The 19,669-nt window shown below is 56.9% G+C and overlaps 1 protein-coding gene across 2 annotated transcripts in view; it reads right to left on the reverse strand.

Annotated features, from left to right (window-relative positions):
- Positions 1-482: 482 nt before the first annotated feature.
- The window catches only part of LOC105500692 (zinc finger protein GLIS1), a 248,727-nt gene continuing 229,540 nt past the window's right edge, over positions 483-19,669 (reverse strand). For both annotated transcript variants that reach the window (XM_011926311.1, XM_011926312.1), the window contains exons 5-10: positions 19,012-19,122; positions 14,856-14,988; positions 8,916-9,072; positions 4,107-4,285; positions 3,374-3,541; positions 483-1,021 (exon numbers count right to left, since the gene is read on the reverse strand). In XM_011926311.1, coding sequence (XP_011781701.1) covers positions 864-1,021; positions 3,374-3,541; positions 4,107-4,285; positions 8,916-9,072; positions 14,856-14,988; positions 19,012-19,122 — 906 coding nt within the window. In that variant the 3' untranslated portion in view covers positions 483-863. The remainder of the gene's footprint in view (positions 1,022-3,373; positions 3,542-4,106; positions 4,286-8,915; positions 9,073-14,855; positions 14,989-19,011; positions 19,123-19,669) is intronic.

The raw sequence follows: 19,669 nt of genomic DNA on the forward strand, positions 1-19,669 counted from the left end.
TGGCTTTTAGAGGCTGTTTGGGCTCTACCCCCAGCAGGCTTGCCCTGCCCTCCCAGGGTTTTCTCTGTTTGCAGAAGCCCAGACACTAGATCTGAAGCTCATTCTCCCACCTGCAGAGGAGTCACTGCAGCAGGCAGGGGCCCAGGTCAGATGGGGCTGGGTCCCAAGTGTGGTCTGACTGTGGGGCCCGGGATCTGAAGCCTGTTGCCGCACCCTCCCAGCCTCAGTTTGCCCACCTGTCCACGGGGATAGGCCTACCTCACTGCACAGTCCTGGGACTAACGCTGGTGTCTGTAAGGACCATAGTGCATGGTGGGGGGGGCCACGTGCCACTGGTTCCCATCCCTGTGGTCAGAACCCAGGGCCTGAGCTGGTTTCCATGCAGCCTCCCTAGCCCTGAACACCCGGCTCTGCACCCTCCTCTAAGGCTCTCCTGGTCCCAGCCTCTGGGCTGAATCACAACGCAGAATCAGGCCCTCACATCTCCTTTCCAGTTTTTAATGTTTTTCTTGTAAAACCAAAAATATAAAACTGGCAGGGGAATGGAAAACAAGTTCTGCATATTTTATATACACGAGGTCTGTGATTTCAAAACCACCGTGGGGAGGAACGGGAAGACACAATCGAGGGAATGTTACAGGGCCACGCATCCTGGCAGGCACCTCTGCGTGCCCAGTGCGGGCTCGGAGGGTGGCTCCCTGGCAGCGCTGGGTGGCGTGGCAGCACTGGCTTCCCTGGGTCTTGGCCTGGCTGTTCTGGCTGTGGCCTGGCACTCCCGCTGGGTGCACGGAGGGTGGGAGTGACAGCAGGTGGGCAAGGTGGCATCTGCAGTGCTGGACGGGCAGGCGCATGTGGGGGCTCCTTCAGGTGTCTGTGTAGATGGAGGGGATGTGGCCCAGGCAGTGGTCAAAGGCTCCATTGGGGAAGAAGCCACAGTCCTCGGGGCCGCTGGACACCACATGTTCAGATGGCTGCTGTGGCAGTGCTGTGGGGCATGAGGCCTCAGCCAGGGCCTCATATCCTGTGAGTGGGTGGGAAAGGGTCAGCGCTGGAGGCAGCAGGGGCAGTGCCTGCTCATGCTTCCCAGTTCCCAGGCCCCACCCCATCTGCCCAGGGTGCCCGTCACAGTGTCCTGTCGGTGGGGCCTGCTTGGAGCCCCCAACTTTTCCAAATGGGGGAGCTGGTGGCTGGGGTGGGGTGAGGGCTTGGGAGGCACCCTGGGCCTGGCATATCCAGGGGGCCCAGGGCAGCTGGGGAGACAGGCACAGGGCTAACTCCATCACCAGGGCTGGGCTGTGGGGCAGAATGTGGGGAAGGAGAGGGGTAGGGTAGGAGCAGCTCAGCCCTTGCCCTCAGGGGCTGGTCCCCTCCTGGTAGAAGGACTGGCTCACCCCCACCTTTTCAGCTGCATCCCCGAACCAGACTCAAGAAACCCAAAGAAAGGCACCAGCATTTACTGGGCACTTAGTAAGTGCTCATTTCAGCTTGCTTTGCTTCGGCACTACAATGCTCCCATGCGGTGGATTTCACTAGCCTTCCTATTCTATAGCTGAGAAGGCAGGCACAGAGAGGCCAGGATGCTTGCCTAAGGTCAGTGTGAGTAAGGAGGGGAGCTGGGATTGAACCCAGGTCCATCTGGCTCCAGAGATACCTGGCTCTTCCACTGGACATGCTGTCTCCAGGGTGGGGCCACCACTCAAAGGCTCTTGACTTGGGAGGGGCGGGAGGGGTCATCTTCTCCAGCCCCTGCCCTAAAGGCCTGCCAATGAGCTGCTGTCACGCGTTTGTGGGACCTAAGACAGGTGAGCCTCAGTCTATGCAGTGGGGTTGGGCTGAACTGTTCTGAGGCCTGCAGCCCCCCTGAAGCTTGTCAGTCTGAATTTAATGCTCTGTGCTCTGTGTGTGATTTCTGCTTGGCCAGGGAGGTGTGCGCAGAAGGCCGCTAAGCAGGCCTGCAGTGGACACTGGGGAGAGGGGAGGCTGAAAGAACCTCCCCTGGCCGGTGTAGGGGCGGGGCGTGGAAGCTGCCTCCCGCTCCATTCAGAGCTATTCATTCTAAGCCTTGCTGCTCAGCTGAGAAATCCCATGTGGGCTGGATCAGGGTGGGGAGGACAAGATGGGGAGAGCCCACAGTGCTGGGCACCTCAATTCGGGTATACACAGACACAGAGCACCCGTCTTCCATGTGGGCCCCATGTCACGCAGGGGGACATGCACATACGTCTATCTCGCATGGACATGGCACATGTTTACCCACAGGCCTGTGGGCACGGTCCTCAAACACAGGTGCACACAAGCACGCGTCTGTGGCAACGGCCATGCGTCATGGGGTGGGTGACATGATGTGCACACAGACGGGGTGCACGGACATCTGCATAAACCTGGAGTGACACATGTGTGTGGACACAACAGTGCAGCCCTGCCAGCTCCTAACACTCATGGAGTGCATGCTGCCCAGAGCCACCTGTGCCTGCAAGCACGGGCACACACAGACACCTGGCATGGGCGCAGGTGTGTGGACATGGACCCACAGGGTGGTATGTACCCAGCTGACGCCTCAGCGCTTGTCCCTATTTGCCTGTCCCTCCACCCTCCATGTCCCTCCACCCTCCGGCTCATGCTCACGCAATCAAAGCTACCCCAGAAGCTGACCCGCCTCTGGGAGGGTCTCAGGTTCCCTTTTGTTGGAGCCCCGGAAACCTGTTAGACCTGGCCCGGAGGCTGTTTAGAGGGTGGGTCTCAGCTCCAGGAACTCAGGGAGGGTCTAGCCCCTCCCTTCTGATGCCCGTGCTCTGACTAGGCCTGCCCCGCTGATCTGAGCCCGGTTCCACCTGGGCTGTGGGCACCCTCCCCCTCCCCGGGCTTCTCTAGCCAAGCCTGGGGCAGAGCTGGGGAGGCCCAGGGCCCTGCAGGGCAGCACCAGGTACCAATGCAGGGAAGGAACAGCACAACCTCTAAGCTCTGTCCCGGCCTAGTCTCCTCTGTTGCCAAAGGGAGACCAGGATTTGTTCATTTCCTGCTACATCCCCAGGGTCTGCAGCTATGCCTGGCACACAGTAGGTGCTCAATAAATAAAGAGAAGCAGTAATTAAACCATGAGCTCCCAGTCCGATTCTTCAGAAACCTGTCAGCATTCAGACACACATAAGGCTCGCAAAGCTGTGGAAGGAGCATGCACTTTCCAGTCAGGCAGGTACAGACAGTTCTGCGGGGTCCTGGGACCTCTCTGAGCCTCTACTTCCCCCTCTGTGAAGTGGGGTTGGCCCCACCACAGAAACGTCCAAAGACTGCAGGAGAGTGTGTATGCAGCACGCAGCACAGGGCTGAGCCTCGGCAGATGCCCAGGACCGGGAGCCACGCAGGCAGGGCTCACCTGTGGCAGGCAAGGGCGTGCTGAGGCTGTGGTAGCCATTGGGCCGCAGGGGGTTGAAACCATGGGTCTCCCCGACCAGTCCGTCCCCGCCGGCTGCTGGTTCGGCCATCCGGTAGCAGTCACCATAGGGGAAGCAACTCTGGATGGAGTGGAAACTGCCCTGGTAACCTGCAGATGGGGGTGGCAGGGGCCGCGTTCACAAAGGAGAAGTGCCCAGGGCAGGGAGGGGAATATCCTTGCTGCACGCTGCACCTCCCGTGTTGTCCTGTCCAGGCATTGTGGGTGTGAGAGAGAGAGGAGGCCCAGGGCAGAGAAGGTGCAGGAGGCTGGGCCCCATTCTCAGCTCTGCCCTGCAGGGAGGGGAGGGCAGGTGAGGGGTGGCTGAGATGGTCTCACGTGGCTGCTCCTGAGTCACCCATAGCTAATGCCTACTCCCTCCACTCTCAGGCGCTCACTCCTGCTCACTGGCCTCTCCTCGGGGCAGCGGGCCTTTGCCACCTCGTCCGGAACATGCTCTTCCTCACTCTCAGAACCAGTTTTCTCCAGGCCATGCCCCCAGCTGGGCCTCTTATGTCCCGTCTCCCAGCTTCTCTCAGTTCTCTCAGCCCCCAGTGCCCAGTCGGTCATTCTCTGAGTACCTGCCTCCCCCACTAGGCCGCTGTCTCCTCGTTCCTCTGGGGTCTCTGAGTGGGAATCGGGGGTTATACGGAGCGGGCCCCTGGCCAGAGCTTACCTTGTGGGCTGGGCAGAGGCGGGGGTGGAGGGCTCTGGAAGGGTGGGTAGGACGGCTTGCTGGGGAGTGTGGAGAAGGGCTGGCCCCCAGGAGAATGGCTCTGAGAGGATGGGGGCAATGGCGGTGGCCCGAGCCCCTTCGGGGGGCTGACTATGGGTGAGAGGAGGCCGGGCCCCAACCTGGAGAGAACAAAGATGCCCGTCAGCAGGCAGGGGTGTGGAGAATGGGGGCCAGAGGCAGGGCTGCTGTGGCTTACTCCCCTCCAGCAATGAGGAGCGCGCTCACCAGCTGACCTGCTCCGACTTACAATAGTTAGAAGAGGAGCTTTTATTTTTGGTCATGTTCAAGCCAAACTTTTCAATCCTGTAAGCTTTGGAGTCTGGTATTTAGGAGAGTCAGCAAGGATCTGGGTAAGAGGCGCAACCTTTCCAGCTTAGAGAACTGTGTTCGAACCCCTAATTGCTCTCATTGGCCAACTATTTTGGGCAAGTTGCTTAATATCTCTGAGCCTTGGTTTCCTGGAAGGGCTGCTGGCTCATCACCTGGCACACTGTAGCGTTCATTACCTGCTGGGTGCCCGGCTCTCTGCCTCGTGCACGCCACTCTGGCCACCTGGACGAGGAGCCCTGGAGCAGCCCATGGCCCTCACAGTCAGCATTCACTGAGCCCCTGACTTGCTCCAGGCCCCAGGAGACAGGTGTTCTTGTGTCCTTTTTGCAGACCAGAAAACCAAGGCTCAGAGAGGTTTGCCCGTTACTCCCAGCCACACAACACTGAGCTCAGGGGTTACAGTGAGGGTGACATTAAAGCAATGTAGACAAAGTGTGATGTCCAATACATTCTTAGCCACTCATCAATCATCATCATCATTATGAAAAGGAAGGAAAGAAAAACTAGCAAGTCGGTCCCGTGGCCAAGTTGGCATTTTTTTCCTGCACAGTGTACTCTGAGGAACCTTCTCCTGTTTCCAACCCTGGCCATCTCTCCTCCACTTGCATACCTCCTGCGATGGGGGGCTCACCAGTTGCCTTCCTACAGGGCCTGAGGGATGCAGGCTCTAGACTGTGCACTCTGGAAGCTCATGTTCTGAAACAAGACTGCAGTGGCTGAGAGCGGCACAGGCGCCCTGAGCCCAGCCCAGCTCGGGGGCCCACTACCTGGACTGCAGGATGCTGCAGGCCAGGTTCCCTTCTCACTCTACCTTCCTAAGCCCCTGGGCCCCGTTCACAGGGGCTAAAATGACTTTGGGATCAACAGCCTGGGGGCTCTGGGGACAAGGCTGAAGGCTCACAGCTTGTAAAGCATTTATGTGCATGGCAGAAAGAGGGAGACAGTGAGAGCTCAGAGTCCCCATTTTCTTGTCTGGATTTGTGGCTTCCTGGACCATCCACATTAAAATACACAGCAAATTCAATGTCACAGCTCCAGGTGACCTCGTGACCCTTGCCCACCCTCTGAGACACCAAGTGTTAACAGATCAGTGCCTCTCTGAAGGAAGCAGGACTATCTGGAAATTGGGAAAGTGGATTTGGAGAGAGGCTGGTGTCTCCGCATCTGTGCCATGCCAAGTTCCTCTCTGCCCCCTCCAACGTTGGCAGCCCCTTGACTGCCCCTCCAGTCTGCTGTCGTCATCCACATGTGTGGGGCCCCCGTGACTGTGAGCTCTCTGAGGACAGGGGAAGCAAGGCCTCGGTGCTGGGTCCCTGGCCCAGCCACTAACACACTGCTGGATCCCTGTCACTGTTTTAAGTTCATGAGCCAAATCCTCATCATACCTCCAGGAATAAATTATCATTATCGTCATTATCTTTAGGTCTGTCTTATGGGGTGATCCAGTGGGACAGCGTCTTCCTCTATGCACTAGACACTGTGGACAGCTGTGCACAAGCTGTGTGTTCTTATGACCAGTTCTCCTGGCTGAAGCTGGGTCAGGGCCTGGCCCGGGAGTAGTTCCTCCTTCCTGCAGGCTTGCTGTGTGGTGGCTGCCTTATCCCCATCCCATCTGGGCACCCACAACTCAGCCCTCCCCTGGTTTCCTAGAGCCCCCGTAGGGAGCGCCAGGTCTTAGTCCTTCTCGGTCACTCGGTGCCCAGTGCTGGGCCTGGCACACAGCGAACAACCGATGACACTAATAAATGAGTTTCTGAATCTCTCAGCTACAAACTTCAGAGATTAACGGCATTGCAGGATTAAGATGAACCCGATATGAAGGGGAAAAAACATGCATTTTCAAAAGTTTGTTTTTCCTGTCTCACTCCACCATAAATTCACATTTGCCACCTTCACAGCCAGTGAAATTAAACAGAACACAACTCTCTCCACAGCAGACATGACGCCTGAGGCTATGCTGCTCTACCTGAACTCTTTAAAAGGCAAAAAAGATCTTTTGGAGCTCCTCCTCTGAGTCATGCAAATGATTCCTAAATCAAATATTTTTGCTTCAACTGGAACCTATAAAAATTAATATAAAACCTCACTGGCCTGGCAGACCGAGAGCTTCATACCTCGCACAAGGCTGGGAAAGAAAATACCCTATTCGGCGTCTTCTCTGAGCCAGGGTAAATAAATTTGGTCATGAAGTCAGGCCCTCTTAGCATATTTTTGAGTGAATCAGATAATTCTGTCAAGCTATTTAAACGTCCCAGCAAACCACTGGGGAGCCACAAGTGGCCGTTCCTTGTTGACTTTGGCAGGAAGTGGAGGCTGAAGGCCCTTTCCCCACTCTCTTCTCAGGGGATGAAAAAAGAAACCCATTCACGCTGGGCCTGGGCCTGGTGTCAGGCACGAGGATGCTTCTCTCCTGCAGCTGGACCCGAGGCTCCTACCCGCAGGCAGGGGTGGGCAGGCGGGGGTCCCGTCTTGTCATCACTCTGCTTCTCGCTGCAGAATTCTTGACGGGCACTTACGCAGGCGGCAGGCAGGTGATGAATGAGGCGGAGCAGAGTGCACGGGCCCGAGCAGCGAGTGGCCTTCGTGGTTTATTTTCCTTTGGTTGGAGATGTTTTTCAGCTGGTTGGTGGGTGAGCAGGTGGCCTGAGCGGGTATGGGTGGGGGCGGGGACCATCGTAGTGGAGCCTGTGCCAGGTGAGGTACACAGTGTCAGGCGTGTGTACGGCCCTCACCACCTTCCTCAGGGAGTGCCTTCTAACGCCTTTCACAGAAGCCGCAGCTGAGGCTCGAGGAGGGCCCGGTTTTCTGGGTCCCCCTTGCAGCCCCTTCAGGCTGCCTCTTCATGGCTCTCTGTTCACACTCACAGCCGCAATCTTCCCCTGCCTGTCAGCAGCCCCTCTGTACCCTCAGCTCATCCCTGAGGCCCCCTCCTCTCCATTCCCAGCTGCTCGGGTTTCCCACTCCCGCTGCCTCTGTGCCACCATTGCCTTCCACTGCCTTCCGGCCTCCCCCTCCCCAGCCTGAACCAGGCCCTGGCTCAGGATCCCATCCATCCAGCACCCCACAGTCCACCCCACCCCTGCAACGCTGCCCTGCGTCCTCATCCCCAAACCTGAGCACATCACCGCTCAACACTCTTCAGGTTGAGTCTCATCCCAGGCCTTGGGATCTGGACCTGGTGACATCTCTCCCAAGTTCGTCACCCCACATGATGATTCATGTTTCCCAGAACACCCCAAGTTCTCACCATGCCTACCTTCATTCTTGCCACTCCTTCCTCCCAGCCTCTCCACTCATCCAACTCCAGCCTCACCTTGGAGGTCTGGCTTAGCCTCACCTCCTCCAGGAAGCCTTCCCTAATATCCTCCCGGCAGCCACACCCCACTGGGCTCTCCTCTGGGCTCCACAGCCCTTCTGCTTCCTTGCCGCACACCACTGGCCGCCTGTGTGGTCGGTCTTCCTCTCACAGTGAGCATCTCCAGGGCCAGAGTCATCCACAGCCCCAGCATTGGGCCCAGGGCCTGCCCACAGGGGCTCCATAATTGAACACCGAATAAATGCGTGAATGAATGGCAGAAGGAGCCCAGTAATAATAGGAGCAGTGGGCCACAAATGTGGCGATGAAGCCAGGCTGGCCCCAGGCGCAGGCAGGCCAAGGCCAAGGCTGCAGCCAGGAGGAGGAAGGGCAGGGAAGGAGGAAGGTGCTGAGGCCAGGCCTGCGGGGACAAGGTGATCAGCAAAAAACAGCAGGGAGGGCAGGAGGGCGGGGCTGTGAGGCATCCCCTCTGCTCATTTGCAAGAAAAACAGATTTTGGCAGATCATGGTCCAGCAATTAACACATTCACCATTTCCAGTCAATTAAGTGGCCACAATGAGAACCACACTGGGCGCAGGAAGAGGCTGCCTCTCTCTGCAGTCATCCAGAAGTAAAGGCTCCCAGACAGCCCCCGCAGGCCGGGCAGTGTCACAGCTGCAGTGGCTGGAGATGGGTATGGGACCCAGACCAGCATCTGTGGAGTGCACGCCGCGGGCAGTCTGCTCCCAAATGCACAGATGAGCCAAGGAGACGCCAGAGTGAGGCCCTGAGGAGGCCTGGGTTCCATTCTGGGTGTGGCAGCCCAGAATGCAGGGGTCGCTGGGAGGGGCCATAGCGCTTTCCCAGGGTCCTCCAGTGGGGAGGAGGGACTGCATGGAATGAGGCATTCAGAAGCCAATACTGTCTACTCAGGGTTACCGCAGGCACCAACGGAATCATGCACAGAAAGTGTGTGGAATGCAGTCCGCAGTCAGTGTTCCCCGAAGGTTGGCTATTTTCATTATCAGTAACAAGCAGATAGATAGTGTGGGACACTTGCCCTCCCTGTCTCCCCCCCAGAGCCCCCCTTGCTGCCCCAAGAGGACTGGCCTGGTGTACATACCCATCCCGGGTGCCCTCAGCCATGGGCAGAGGGGACAGATGGTGGTGGGAACCGGTGGTGGCATCCAGCGGGTGGTGCCTAGAAGGTACATCGTGTGCTGGGGGCAGGAGGCCTGATGCAAGTCCATTGTGGGGGGTGACGGAGCCAGGATACACACCTGCAGGGAACAAAACAAGGCTCACTGGCCTCTGGCCACTCCCCAGAGATGGCTGTGATGGCCCAGGAGCCGTGTGCGCCTGATGATAGAGAAGGAAAGACAAGAGGGAAAATGAGCAACGTTGTATCACTGGAAGTTTAGGGGCCCCAGTAAGGGAGGTACTGGCCCCACTCCACTCAGTTCGGCCCTGCAGACCCTGGCTAAAGGGCTTTGTCCAGGGCTGGGGTCCACCCTGATAGCAGAGGTGGACTGGCAAGGGGCTGTCAGAGGCATGGGGTGCTCAGGGGGTGTGTGTGTGTGTGTGTGTGTGTGTGTGTGTGTGTGTGTGTGTGTGTCTGTTTTGAAATGGGAGCATGTATAGGGCAGGCTGCCTCAAATCTCTGTGGTGCTGTTCTGGAAAAGAAGGGGCTTGTTCCATGTGGTCCTGGAAGCAGAGACCCAGGAATGGAGAGAAGCTTGAGAGCAGACAGCAGCCCAGGGCACCGCAGTGCCTTCTAACAGGCAGTGCTGCTGCAGGGCAATGGGCTGCCCTTGCACAGAATAACTACCTCCCCCAGAGATATGCAAGCAGAGCCGGGGTGTCCACTGTGAAGGCTTCCAAAGAGAGATGACTGCACTAGCTGGGTGGCACCTGGCTTGGGAGACCTCTGAGAAGGGCTGCCATGGATGGTTGTATAGGTTGTGTACTGAACAAGGGTCCCAACTGAGGAGAGGAGTCAACCACATTCTAGTCTCAGATTCTAAACCTTCAGAAGACACCTGCAGGGTGATGCCACTTTTTATCACCTTTTACCCGCTAGAGTCCTACCCTTGTTAAGACAGGGAGGCTAATAAATCAATGGGGGACACGAGGTCACAGTCAGATGTTGCTCCAGGGGCCCAACTGAGGGTTTGGAGTTGGTGAACCCAGCACTCCCCAAATGCCTTCAACAAGAAACCCTAATCGGAGTAGGAAATAAACTCCTACCCTGGGACTGGAGCCTAGGAAAGACACAGCAAGAGTTGTAAGTTTTTGATGTTCCCTATTTTATCTAAAAAAAAAAAAAAGATGAATGAAAGGCCTGCATTCCAGGCCACCACACCCAGAATGGAGCCCAGGCCTTCTTGAGCCTTGCTGTGGCTTCTCCGGGGCTCATCTCTCTAGGGAATGGCCAGTTTTGTATCCCTTCCTCAATCTGGCCATGTTTATTTTAACAGCAATTGACATCATTTTCTTTGCAGTCCATGCATCCAGCAGATGCCCTGGGAGGACTCTGTGTGACCTGGGGGCTGGCCCGGGGCTGCCCTCATGGACTCTGTGTGACCTGGGGGCTAGCCCCGGCTGCACTGATGTGGTGTTGGCCAGTGTGCACCAGGGCAGCTGTTCACATGCTGAATAGCACTCTGGTTACCATGGATCCAGACCAGCGCTCTTATTACACCATAAGGACCAATCTGAGAATACACCAGTCTCCTTTCATGGATGGGGTAAGGGAAACTTTTACCTTCTCAGTTGGTTGGGGTTCCAAGGCTAGCTCATACCAGGCTTGCCCCTTTGGCCCAGGCCTGCAATTCAGGAGGCTGCTGCAGGGAATGGAGCAGGGCTGTGGCAGGGACAGCAAGCTCAGTGCCTGAGGCAGCATGGCAGGGAGCAAAATAAATGAAACTGCACGGATTAATGAGGGGAGCAGCGGGGCCTGTGGCAAAGCAGAGAGCACACGTCCCAGAAAGACCTTCACATGGAAACCGTTAAAAACAAACAAACAAACAAACACAAACAAAACAAGCCTGTAATCCCAGCGCTTTGGGAGGCCGAGGTGGGAGGATCACTTAAGGCCAGGAATTCGAGACCAGCCTGGCCAACACGGCGAAACCCTGTCTCTACTAAAAATACAAAAAATAGCTGGGCGTGGTGGTTTGTGCCTGTAGTCCCAGCTACCTGGGAGGCTGAGGCAGGAGAATGGCTTAAACCCGAAAGGCGGAGGTTGCAGTGAGTCGAGATGGTGCCACTGCACTCCAGCCTGGGCAACTCCGTCTCAAAACAAAACAACAATAACAAGCAAAAAGTGCCCCTGTGCCTATGAGGCCAAACAGTTTGCAACTCCCGGCCTGGAGTTAGAGCTGCAAGCACCCTACGTTACGTTAGATCGTGTGAGATTCTACTATCAAAATAATTACCATTAATTAAAAACATACTATGTGCCAAACTGTCCACATTATCTAGTTTAACCAGCTTGACAAACGTCAGTGGGGAAGAGAATATATTCCATTTTAAGATAAGGAAACTAAATATTAACAAGTTGAACGACTGGTCCAAAGTCACAGAGTAGGCGGCTTGTCAGGCCCATCTTCCAAGCAGTGGGGAGAGAAAGTCCACTTGAGGCCCTGGCTAGGAGTGGCTCCAGCTCAGGTGATGGGCTGGATACCCGGCTGAGGCTTCGGCTCTGAACAGGCGTCACTGCTGGCTGCTGTGAGACCCAGGGCCTCTGGGCTGCCGTCCTTACCGCTCCCTGCCTCTGGGACTCTGCTCCCAGGCCTAGCACCACCTGTCTGTCCAGCCACTGCCTCCCTCCCCAGCTGGGGGAAGGCGCCTCAAGCAGTGTCTGTGGAGGGAGCCTGGCGAGGAGCTGCCTGCGGTTTGAGCCACTCACCACTCTCCTTAGCACCTCTTCGCCTGCCATCTTGAACCAATTTGGGGGCCTGACAGCCGGGAAGGCTTAGAATCCTGATCAATCCTGCACCTTCTCCCTCAGCCATGCTGACCTCGTGCTTCTCAAGTCCTCACTGCCCATCACATTGCCGTGGATCTGCTCAGGATGGGCCTGGCAGATAAGCTCCCAGGGGTTGGGCGGGGCTCTCCCGTGCAGGACAGAGCTGGTGCCTACTGGAGGGAGCGTCCTGCAAGTGGACAATGGAAATTTGGTGTCTCCCTCTGCAGCCCATCCCTTACCCTTCCCCTCTGTTCTGGACTCTGCTAATCCTCCCTTAGTCCCCTGCCCTTGCCCCTGCCCCGGGGCCAGGTCCCTGCCTGTCCAGTCTCCACACCAAGGACGGACACAGGGTGGGTGACCGAGTGTGTGAACTAGAGATGCTGACCATGTCAGTGAACAGCAGATGGGAATGAAGGAACCACAGGATTGCGAGGGGCGGTGGAAGTGGGGATGCCACGGGGCCTGATGGGCTCTCCCCAAAACGCACCACTTCAGGCTGTAAAGCTGTGTCATCAATCATCAGCCATGAGCGCTTAACCTCTGGCCCTAACATCTGTTCCCTTCTCAGCCATCTGCCCTGCGGCCTGCAGAAGAACCCAGGAGGCCAGATCCTGGGGGATCCAGGACCCTGGGCTTCACCTGGCTGGTCCGGCCCTCCCCGCTGCATTGGAAGCAGCTCGAGGATGGGTGCTCAGTATAGAAGAGGAGCAGCACTAGCAGCAGGGAGGTGCGGGCTCTGGTTAAGAGGACAGCCTGCACAGATGGTCTGGGTTCCAATCCTGCCTCTCCCACCTGCTGGCTGTGGCTTGCGTGTGCCTTCTGAGGCCGATGTGAGGATGATGACAGCGATGTCCATGCACAGTCCCTGGAACAGCGCCTGGCACAGTCAATATGTGCTGGCTGTGCACGATTGTAAGGTGGATGAGTATATAGTCACTCTTCTTGCTCACCATGAACTACAATAACAGTAAGATGCTCAGTCACATAGGGTTTATAGAAGTGACCGCATCCATGATCACATTTGTTCTCATAGCAAATGAGATCCCTCAGTGCCTGGGAGCGAAACTGAGGTTCAAAGCAGGAAGACACCACTTATTGTCACAGAGCAAGGGCAGCAGCTTCAGCAGGAGTGGCTCCTCCAACCTGTGATGATGGGGCCTCAGTTGACCCTGTTTCTCCTCAGTAGTGTGGGTTCACATCCTACTGCACAGCGTAGTTGGGGATTGAATGAGAGGGTATTTGTGAAGTCAGAGGCCCAAGCAGGTGCTTGAGAGATGGCAAACTGCTGGCCCTGTCCCTTCTCGCTGGGACAAGCCTGAGGCTGGCATCTGGGAGAACAAGCTTGCAGCCTGGACTGGCTGCTGACTTCTCTGGATGACTTTAGGTGACTCCTTCTCCTGCCCAGGCCTGAGTCTTCCCAAGGTGAAACTGATGGGGTAGGCACAAGACCTTTGCACTGGGGACAGCACTGCTCCTCTGCGGCAGCTTTCTTTCCGGCTGAATCAGGAAGCAGCTTCCGAGGCCTTCTCAACACGGAGCTCCAAGTGGTCACTGTCATGACCGTTTATTAGGAGCTGGCACTTGAGATACCTTCGTCTCTGGGTTGGATCAGCCCCCCGGTCCCTTCCAGCCCTGCCATTTTAGCAATTCTGACCCTGTGAGAAGCAGCCACGCAGAGGGGTCCTCTAGCTAGACGTGAGGAGGGTATAGACCCTCCCCCAGGCACGCATCTGCCTGTGTCCTCACCCTCGTGGACCTGCCTGAGCACAGACCCCTGGAAAGGGGGACCCATGAGAAAGGCTAAAAGGCTTTTCTTCATGAGGCTGTTTGGCAAGTGCTTTGATATATTTTTAAATCTGTTGCTACTTCAACATTCAGGGGAAAGAATAAAAAATTAGAAAATAAAAAATGTTTAAAATGGTTGGAGTAATTCAAGAAATCCCAGAGGGTGGGCAGAGCTTTCTGCTCTGATATTGTGGTTTCTTTAGGGGAGTCAGGGGTAGAGCACAAGTACTGTCAGATGGAATCCAAAGTCCATGCTGCCCTTATCTGGGCTGGATGCCCAAGCCTCAAAGCCAGGAATTCCTGCTGCGGCCTGAGACCTGCCCCATGGCCCACAGCTGCTGGGAGGGAGAGACAGGCCACCTCAGCTGGACCAAAGGCCCTTAGCGTCTGGTTGGAGGGGCCTGCAGAGTCCCAGGGGCTCCGGGGGCCCCATCTCTGGGCCACAGAGTTTAGCGATAAGCTGGAAGTGATTTGGGCTAAGTTCCTATCCTCTCAGAGCCTCAGTTTTCTCCTCTGGAGCAGGAGTCAAGGCCAGGGGCAGAATGGGCTCTTCTTGAAGACGGTTCCTCCCTGCGGATGATCCTGGCAGCATGGACCATCAGCAAGGGCACCAGAGCCTCTCTTGAGGATGCTCGGGGCAGGGCCGTGGGTTCCCCCAGCCCAGCTCTGCACATGTCCCCATCCTGGGTGCTGGTGACCCCAGAATGAGGCAGACCATGGGCCTCCCTTGAGGAACTCACAGTCTGGTGGGGGAGACAGATGGGCAGATGGGAAGCAGAGTGACAGCTCAGAGTGCTCAGCACTGGGGCAGAGCGAAGCCCACAGGAAGACTTCCTGGAGGAGGGGCAAGGAGGTGGGTCCTGAAGGAAGGGCAGGAGCTACCTTCATGAAGGGTGGGAGAAGAGGGCTGGCTGGGTGTGGACAGTGCCCGGGGGTGGTGGGAGCAGGAGCAGACAGTGTTCAGGGAACTGCATCCAACATGCCAAGGAGGAGGCAAGAGGCTGCCAGGAGGACCCAGGCCCCACACCCCTTGAAGGCCAGGCTGAGAGGGGTGAGGGCTTCGTGCTCTGAGCAATGGGGAACCACAGAAGAATGTGAAGGAACGTCCGCCTAGTTAGAGGAGCCGCAGGGAGAAGATGGATTGGAAATAGGGAGCCAGAGGCAGCGGCAGCCGAGTCCAGATGAGTGAGTGCCTACAACAAGTCAAGCCCCTGTGGACGGCCCACTGAGCATCACTTGTCCTTGACTGTGGGCAGAGAAAGGCCCCTTCTGGGCTATGCCCCTGGCCCTGCCTCCCCGCACACATACCTGGGAGCAGCTCCTGGCCCAGGCCACAGCCACCCTTGCCGTCGCTGGCAGCCAGCTGTGTGGACGCGTGGAGCTGTTGCAGGGCCAGACACTCGGTCAGGACGTCGGCCTCCACGTCAGGGCCTGCGTGCAGCTGGGGAGCAAGCAGAGGGAAAGGAGGTGTTAGTGTGAGACCCCTGCCCACCAGCAACCCTCCTGTTAGGGGACAGGGCAGAAAGGACTGCAGCCCCAGCGCAAGACCCTTCCCTTCACTGTGCCTCAGTTTCCCATCTGTGAAATGGGCTGACTGTGTACATCGTGAAGATGATGTTAGTCCAGGTCCTTTGAGAAGCAGATGCCAAGATGGGATTCAACATGCAAGGATTTAAATGGGAGATGTGCCATCTGTGAACTGGACAGGCTGGGAGAGCCCAGGGACTGAGAGAGGGAGGCAGGGAGAAGGGGTCAGGCAGGAGCCTCCAGGACAGGGACTCAGGGAGTCCTCAGCAGCCAAGGTCTGCTGGATGTCAGGGAGTCCAGCTCCTCTTAGGAGGGCTCTGCCTCAGTGTCCCTGCTAGGCCTGCCACACTGTCATTGCTGGGAGCAGCCTGTGGCAGGTGGGGCCTCAACGCATACACAGAATGGTGGCAAAGTGCAGCAGTGGGGCCTCCCATGGGTAGCTGAGGTCTACAGGCGCGTTCTGTGCAGCCACGCTGGTGAACGGATGCGGTAGGAGTAAAGCGCAATAGATGTGCAGCCAGCCTCCCCCAACCCCGCCCCAGCTCTTTCTTCCTTCCTTCTTGGTACAAGGTTCAGTGGAAATAGTTCAGGGCTAGGGATGAAGAGCTGGGCTCAGATCCCATCCCACCTCTTCTTACTCCCTGTGTAACGCTGGACAAATAACACAACCTCTTTGGGTCTTGCCTACCCAGCCTGTAATAAGCAGCAACAGTCACACCTCACCCCAGGCCATAAGGAGTAATGAGATGATGGCTGGGGGCATGCTTTGGAAGTGCTGTGGTAGGGCTGGCTGAGCTCCAGCTGGCTGAGCCCCATCTGGTCACCCCGTCGTGGGCACGATGGATCCATATATGGACTTGAGGTCCCTTGGCTAAGGGCAAGCCTGGGCTGAGGTACACCCAGTAACCCAAGCAAATCTTTGGCCAGCAACCCTTGGCTGTTCCCAGACAGTCACCTCAGAACATCTTCCAGAGCCAGAATGGGAACAGGGTGAGGCCTTCAGGACACTGGGCGATGACACCCTGGGGCAGGCACCTGGATGGGAAGGGCCACTTCTCTCAGGGAAATCTGAAAGCTTGGCTCATCCAAATGCTCATCTTCTCCAGGACAAAACAGACCCAGAGAAGGTGAGAGCCCTGCCCCACATCACACAGCAGCTGAGAGCTTTTCTGCCCTCCCAGGCCAGCAGGGCCAGGCCCAGCCTTGGAGAAGGCGTGCCCAGCCTCGAGTTGGGCTCTCGGCTTCCTGACCCAGCAGCTGTTTTCCATGTAGATTAAGTTTCTGGCAAAAGAGAGCCAAGGCATGTTCTTGTAGACCGCAATGTCGATCGGATTAGGAGCAGCAGGAGAGGAGAATTAAGGAAGAAAAGCATTTCTAATTCTCTCTGAAACGCAGCAGGGCTGCCAAGGACTTGTCATAATACAAGGGTCGCTTTACCCAGAAAGATACATCATCCCTGATGGCTCCTAATGGATGCTTATTGTTGGAAAGTTTGCAGATCTGTGGCCCCAAGTCCCCAGAGGCTCAGTGCGAGCCAAGCATGGGGCCTGGGAAAGCCAGGACAGGATTCTGGTCCTCGGACACTGGTCTGCCCGGGACAGAAGCCTCCCTGGTGTGGCGCTCCAGTCTACTGGAGCCTGGGCCATTCCCTGTCCCCACTCAGGCCCTCAACCTGAGAGCAGTGAACGGAGCTCAGGCCCTGGAAGCAGACAGGTCTGGGATGGATCCTGGCTCTGGCACTTCTGGGGTGCATGATGTTGGGCTGGTTTGTTAACTCTCTGAGCCTTAGTTTCTCCATCTCTAAAATGAGTGTTTCATGACTCTAGTCCCCACATTTTGGGAGGCCAAGGTGGGAGGATTGCTTGAAGTCAGGAGTTTGAAACCAGTCTGGACAACAAAGTGAAACCTCTGTTTCTACAAAAAAATATTTAAAAAAACCAAAAAAGCCAGGAGCAGTGGAGCATGCCTCTAGTCCCAGCTACTCAGGAGGCTGAGGCAGGAGGATCACTTGAGCCCAGGAATTGGAGGCTGCCATGAGCCATGATCATGCCACGGTACTCCAGCCTAGGTGACAGAGTGAGACTTTGTTTCTAAAAATAAAATAAAATGGGAATTAAAAACAGTGCCCACACCTACAGTTGTGGTTTCTTTCTTTTTTTTTCTTCTTTTTTTTTTTGAGACAGTCTTGCTCTGTCGCTCAGGCTGGTGTGCAGTCCAACTCCGGGGCTCAAGTGATCCTCCCACCTCACCCTCCTGAGTAGCTGGGGAGCTAGGGTTATAGTGAGGCCTAAATGAGATACAGGATATGAAGCCCCAGGAACAGTGCCTGAGCTGCAGAGGCACCTGGGCTAAAGCACATCCCCTCCCTCCTCAGGGAACCTGGGGGTGGTGTTTCACCAGAAAGCTCTTGGTGCAGGCTTTGACCACATCCCTCTCTGCTCCACAGCTTCCAGCGCTCCCCACTGCCTGCAGGCTGGAGACCAACTTCCCAAGCCGGGCTGTCCCCTCCCATCCTCTTTCCCACTGAGGCCCCTTGCTCCCAGCACCCCATCGCTGTCTCCCTATCCCAGGGCCTGAGGCAGCTGCTTCCTCCAGCCTGCAGGCCTCTGCTCTGTTTCATTCCTGGCCGTGTCCACAGTTCACAGAACAATGCTTGGAATACAGTAGGTGCTCTGTAAATCTGGTTGAACCAATAAATGTGATCTTCCCACTCTGCCCTCCTCTGTCATGCTAGTGTCCCCAAGTTGGCCCCTGGTGTTTCTTTCACCCCCACACCCTCCCTGGCCCTTAAGGACCTTCACTCCCTGGCCCCAGAATTCCATAGGAGTGCAGGCGTGAGTTAACCCAGCCAGGTGGGCTCTGCCCCCAGCTGCAGTCCTGTCCCTCCTGCCATGGCCGAGTCCCTCAGGAACTCACACACGGCTTGTCCAAAACAGCATCCCCAACCCATTTTCTACATGGCCCTCAGGGTCACCTCTCGAGATGCCATGTCCCTGCTCTGCTTAACAGCCCTCAATGGCGCCCACTGTGCCCTGGACATAGCGCGGCCCACACCACCTCTCCTCACTGCACTGCTCGGCCCCGAGAGAGGCGTGCCCACTGGTCCCGCACACAGTGGGCTGCAGGCTTCAGCCCTTGCTCAGCGCGTCACTCTGGGGAGCGTTCTTCTGAATTCACCAGCCAAACACTTAGTCCTTCCTCAAGACCAGTGAACACATACACCAGTTTCTGTTGTGAACTTTTAAATTTGTGCCAGGTACAGTTCTAAACCCTCAGCATAAACCATCATTTACTCTTGACCACAGCTGTCTAAAGCAAGTCCTTTGTTGTCCCCTCTGATGGCTGAGGAACCCGAAGCCCAAAGGCACGTGCCTGGGTACACAGCCAGCGGAGGCGAGCCCGGCGGGCCCACTCCACGCTCGCACCCCTAAACGCTGCACCCACGCCTGATGCCACTTCCTGCACGGACCTTCCTGCTCCCACCCAGAGGGGCTAAGGCCCCCTCATCTGTGCCATGACTTTTCTCTGCACAACTCTCTCGCCATCTTAATGACACGAGGTGGAATCATCTCTTTGTGTCTGCCCTCGCCTGCCAGGCCACTGAAACTGGGGCTGTGCTTTTACATTTCTGCATCTTCTGTGCCCAGCATAAGGCAGGACATCATGTGTTTACCACACAAGCTGTGGGGGGTGCACAGACGCATGGGGCGAGGAGCTGGTGGGCAGTCTGTGGGTGGTAAAGGGCTAGCTGGAGGTCAGCAGGGACACTCAGGGCAGGTGGGAAGTGGACGGACAGATGGACGGACGAACGGATGGACGAACAGTGGCATACAGGGCAAATGGGTGGGCAGATGCACGTGTCGAGGGTGGGCACCTGGCCTGATGCGGTGCAGGCAGCTACGAGGCGGGAGGGGCCAGATGAGGAGGGCTGGCTTACCTTCTTACGCACCTGCTGCTCTTTGGCGGAATGGGCCTTGACATGCTTGCGGAGGGAGCTGGGGTCTGTGTAGCGCTTGGAGCAGCCAGGGATCTGACAGGCGTACGGCTTCTGTAACATGGGCGGCACAGGTGGGGTGAGTGAGGCCCATCCCTACGGGCCACGGGCCTTTGTGTGACCTGCTGTGGGGAGGTGACCAGGCGAGGGGCTGGCTGCAGGCCAGGAGTGCTCTGCCTCAGACAGCCCGGCCCAGCTGTGGGGACGGTGCCTGGCCTGGGAGCGAAGCAGGGGGTTTGTTGCACCTCATTGCACCACCATCCTGGGACCTCAGGTCGGTTGCCTCTCCTCTCTGAGTCCCACTCATCTTCTCTGAAAAATGGGGCCATCTGAGGTCTAAGAGTTCTTCCAGTTCGGACCCTGGCTCTGAGCCAAGTCCACCCTTTGGACCCCCACAGCGGCAAGTAAGCTTCAAACAGACAGGGAGTGCAGTGAGATGGCTGCTCTGCAGATGGGGAGGAGGAGCGGGGAAGGGGCACCCACACAGGGCCAGGCCAGGGGGCACTGGCCGCACTTTGCAGGTAGGTGCAGAGGTACCGGACTGCTCTAGGAGCCACAAGAAACCCAGGTCCTCCTGCCAACAGCTGTGAGAGGCTGGAAG

Source organism: Colobus angolensis, unplaced genomic scaffold, assembly GCF_000951035.1.
Source record: "Colobus angolensis palliatus isolate OR3802 unplaced genomic scaffold, Cang.pa_1.0 Scaffold68, whole genome shotgun sequence".
In the NCBI taxonomy this organism is placed as follows: Eukaryota; Metazoa; Chordata; class Mammalia; order Primates; family Cercopithecidae; genus Colobus; species Colobus angolensis.